The sequence below is a fragment of the Cynara cardunculus genome (genome assembly GCF_001531365.2).
Source record: "Cynara cardunculus var. scolymus isolate 2C chromosome LG 7, CcrdV1, whole genome shotgun sequence".
NCBI lineage: Eukaryota > Viridiplantae > Streptophyta > Magnoliopsida > Asterales > Asteraceae > Cynara > Cynara cardunculus.
Window position 1 is genome coordinate 10,972,068 of NC_037534.1, and position 4,304 is coordinate 10,976,371.

At 31.6% G+C, this 4,304-nt stretch overlaps 1 protein-coding gene across 1 annotated transcript; it reads right to left on the minus strand.

Moving 5' to 3' along the window:
- Positions 1-734: 734 nt before the first annotated feature.
- Positions 735-3,990, minus strand: LOC112515941 (cysteine-rich repeat secretory protein 60-like). The gene is made up of 3 exons (XM_025122924.1): positions 3,282-3,990; positions 1,386-1,496; positions 735-844 (listed from the first exon to the last, which is right to left on the minus strand). The coding sequence occupies exons 1-3, from the start codon at positions 3,988-3,990 to the stop codon at positions 837-839; spliced, it is 828 nt and encodes a 275-aa protein (XP_024978692.1). The 3' UTR covers positions 735-836.
- Positions 3,991-4,304: the final 314 nt, after the last annotated feature.

The following is a 4,304-nucleotide window of genomic DNA, read 5'->3' on the forward strand; positions in this document are numbered from 1 at the left end:
TTAAAAAGAAAAATGATTTTCTATTCTTCCTACTAATGAGAATTTTTGAAATTAACTGGTTAGGAGAGAAAAATAATATTTTATAAATTGTATAATTCATATTATAATTTCCAAACTGGAGACACTGTTGGAGATAAACATCAATTTCTTTCGGAGGTTTTTGATTTGTGATTCTTTATTTTGGAAAATCTGATATGTTTCTAATACGATGAAACTTTTATAACATAAACCAAAAAAAACCGAACATACCTATTATATCTCACTCACAATTTAAACGGAATAGGTTAAGATGTACATAAACATCATCTCTATCCTAATAGCATAGAGAATCCGTCATTACCAATACACAATATAAGATTTAAACTTATGAGTTATTTGTTTACCTCTTAATAGTTTCATTAAGAGGCAGCTTCTGAACTGTTAAAAGGTTAATCTTGTTTGACAATTTTTTTTTTGCCTCTTAATGGTTTTGAAATCATCTGAATGAGTTTATATCATGGGTTCCCCTTAACTCACCATAATTTTATTGTAAACAATTACCAAACAATTTTATTTCATTTTATACCAAACCTTTCAGCAACTACTAATCAGTAACTTATTGTCTAGATGTTGTGATCAATAAATACAAATACAGTAATCATAATAAAACAAATCCAACTGAAATGATTCATTACATATGCATTAAATTAAATTAAAATATAATAATTACTATAAAAATAAAAATAAAAATGTAAGTTGAGATGATAAAGGAAAAGGCAAAAGCAATTGAAACATAAAAGATGGTGAGGGTGGGAGGCCATGCATGCAACCCTTTCAACTTTTGATAAAGCTTTCATTTATTTACCTACAAAAAAACAAATAAACATAATATTAATTATTTTTAATATTAAATAATAAAGTAAAAAAGGTAAAAGAGAGAAAAAAAAGGTAAAAGTATATAAAAAAGCTTGCTTTGAAAAAAAGTATATACACCAAGATGCAATTGAGGGGAAAGCGGTTTTTTTAAATCCGAATCAAATTTATAGTTGTATAATAAACTTGTGTTTATAAGACGTCTAAAATGTCTAATCGTTCTAATATGATACTTTATAAGACTTAAGTACCAAACTATAAAGTGTTACAATAAGTTTATAAGATGGTTTTCAACGTTTCAACAAGTTTTTATGATACTTTTTAAGTAAAATGTCATATTAGCTATTTTTATAATTAGATAAATTACCATTAAAAATATTACTATTTTTTTAAGATAAAAAGTAGATTTTTTCATGAAATTTTTAAGAAAAGAAGCGTTGTTGTTTGGACCACAAAAAAGTATACGTCGATCTTTCAAAATCATAAACTTATTTTTTCTGTTAAAACTGATAAATAATAAGAAAGCATATTACCGTTTCGGCCAAAAGCTTTTCTCATGAAAGTTAAGAAAATGATGATGAGTGCAACACCAGCTAATAATCCGATTATTATTGCAAACGTCTTCTCGGCTTCGTCATGGTCATCTATAAACAAAAAGAATAACAATATTGATTATGTATGTGATTAAAAGAACGATACTATATATCTATCTATCTGATACAATTAACGGATCATACTATATAACTTTGTAAATAGAAAATCCTTCGTTATATATATATAAAACATAATTAAATAATTATTAATGGTGAAAGAACACATCATGAGTAAAATAAACCAAAAGCATGGATTTATAAAATTATTTATAGAAAAAATTTGTAAATCTGACGGGTTCGTTTTATCATTTTTAACGTAAAAATATTGGATTCGAATATTATTTGACCATTTTACAATCGATTAATATATTTTATGTTCAATAAATTGACTATCCTTTTGAGTTTGACATTTTGGTGTTATAGAAAAATTATATGAAAAAATAATGTACTTTAACTTGATTAATATTTTAGATAATATACTTTCAAAACTTTCATTTTAGTATCTAAGATGTAAAGTTTTAAACATTTAAGTATTTGGGTAACCGGTTGAAGAATTAACCGATTATCATGCTAATGTGGCGAGTGATATGGTATCCAACTCAGTATTACTTGCTGACGAGGTTAGTGACATTGATTTTTTTTAATCTAAAATTAGGCTCCAACCGGTTGTCCGGGTACTTAAATTTTAAAACTTTACATATTAGGTGCCAAAATTAAAGTTTTAAAAATACGTTATCCAAAATATAAATCAAGTTAAAGTACATTATCTTTTGATATAATTATATTCATTTTAAAATGGAAGATTATGATCCAAAAATAGGATAGAGAAATATTGTTGTAATAAATTGATTACTTAGTACATGGATAAAGTGTAGATTTATAAAAAGCAACAAAAAAACACGAATTTCCATTCACATGTGAATTTTTCTCAGTTAAGTATGGTTTTTATATTTTACTCTTTATCTTTATGTTTTCTCATCTTATACTTTTCTAAAAGTGAAAATAAAAATATTTGATAAATATTTACATTTTTAAAATAAAAATAAGTTATATTTCCTGTTTATATTCCTTTAACGTAAATAAAGTCATCAATCAAGCTAGGGAGGGTTGCGGTTGCGATTACGGTTACGGTTGCAGTTACTTCTCCTTTTATTTTTGTAACTAATATAGATATCGATTTGTAAATCCCGATCACCATTGAGAGATGTATTCATTGTAAGCATTTCATATAATGTATATTCATCGATGAATTCACATTATAAAATCAATTCTCTAGAATTATTTGTGAATGGTACCATTTTACGAGAACGTAAAACCATATGAAAAAGATAATCATCACATGTGATAAGCTGGTAAGACACACATCATGGACGCAGATGACTTTGGCCACGGACTTTCTTCCCCTTACCATATCATATGTGATGGTCGTCTATTTAAAATGTTCTCACATTATCGTAAAATTGTATACTTCTCGTTTTAACTCACGGAATGTAAATTCTTATTATAAAATAAGAGCGAAAAATTAATGTAATTCCTTATTAAAGAAAAAAAATCCGAAATTTATAAAGTACTTTATTGTATTAGTGGGTCCAAAGTTCATCTTATATTTAAACATGTTTAGGATTAGGTTTCGATGAGAAGAAGAGTAAAAAGAGATCTACCCCTTAGATGTACATTAGGATGAGATGAGATGCACCGAATCAATCTCCATATCAAAAGCGATTCATGAGTGGGTTTGAGATTAAAAGTGATCAAAGGTTCAGATTCATTCTTATGCTTCTCACTTTTAACTCCTTGATACGTAGACAGTAATAAGTTGTAAACGAAAAAACTTACCATGATGTGATCTAGCATAAGCATGAGCTCCGCTCGTGGAATACCTCGCGTAGCACTTGCCAAGAAACATATCACCGAACACGGCGCCACCGCAATCGGTTTTCAACCGTCCGATCGCCTCCGTCACACAATCTTGACATTTTCCGGTGCTCAAATCCCCCACACATTGAGCCACACCTTCAACATCCGCCGATCCACCAACCCTGTACAGCCCACCGGCCGAACCCAAGCTCGCCAACACCGCATCCCTCCGCCCCATAACCGCCGGATCATACCCAGCAGACGGCGCACATTTCTTCATCACCACCGTCTTATCTTCATCCCCAATAAAACTAGTGTTATCATACTTCACAAAACACCCTTCTAACTGCAAGGCGCCACCGCATGATTGTGAGCACAATGGGGCAAGTTGACTCACCGCCCTCGCGACACAGGTGGCGCAATCGGGCATGGCTAAGTCACCTCTACATTGGTATATACCGTTGATTACGTCTTGTTGGGTGGAACCAGAGATGCTGTATTTGTTGTAGGATGAATAGGTGGCTGAGTTGACTAGCGAGGTGAGGAGTGAGTTGAGGTTGGACTCGTATGGTGAACCAGGTGAGTATTTGATCTGTGAGCATCCGCCATAGATGAATGAGTCTGTGGAAGAATGTAAAGGGTGGAAGAGAGAGAGAAAGAAGAGAGAGAGAAGAAGAGCTATGGCCATTGGAGTGCTAGAGATGGATGGAAGTGTGACTGTGTGTTTTCTTGGTTGTAATGGAAAATGGTAGGGTTTGATTGAGTGGTTAAGTAGAAGAAAGAAAAGCTCTTTTTGCTTAACTGAGTATACAAACAGACAGCCAGACTAGCCATGCAAGATTGAGGTGGAGTTTGGGCCCACACTTAGGTATACATCACCATAGAAAAAAAAATAGGGTTTCGGTCATTTACAGCGGTCTAGGGTTAATGGCAGACTCAGTTTCCTCAACAACAGCGGACCCTTAAAAAGTTTTTAGTGATTGGTGTACCTTTAAGGTGGAT

Bases quoted from the DNA above. Each gene is read 5' to 3' on its own strand.
- LOC112515941 (XM_025122924.1), bottom strand. From the start codon at position 3,990: ATGGCCATAGCTCTTCTTCTCTCTCTCTTCTTTCTCTCTCTCTTCCAC. The intron at 1,497-3,281 runs GTAAGTTTTTTC...TTTTGTTTATAG, and splicing joins TTATGCTAGATCACATCATG to ATGACCATGACGAAGCCGAG.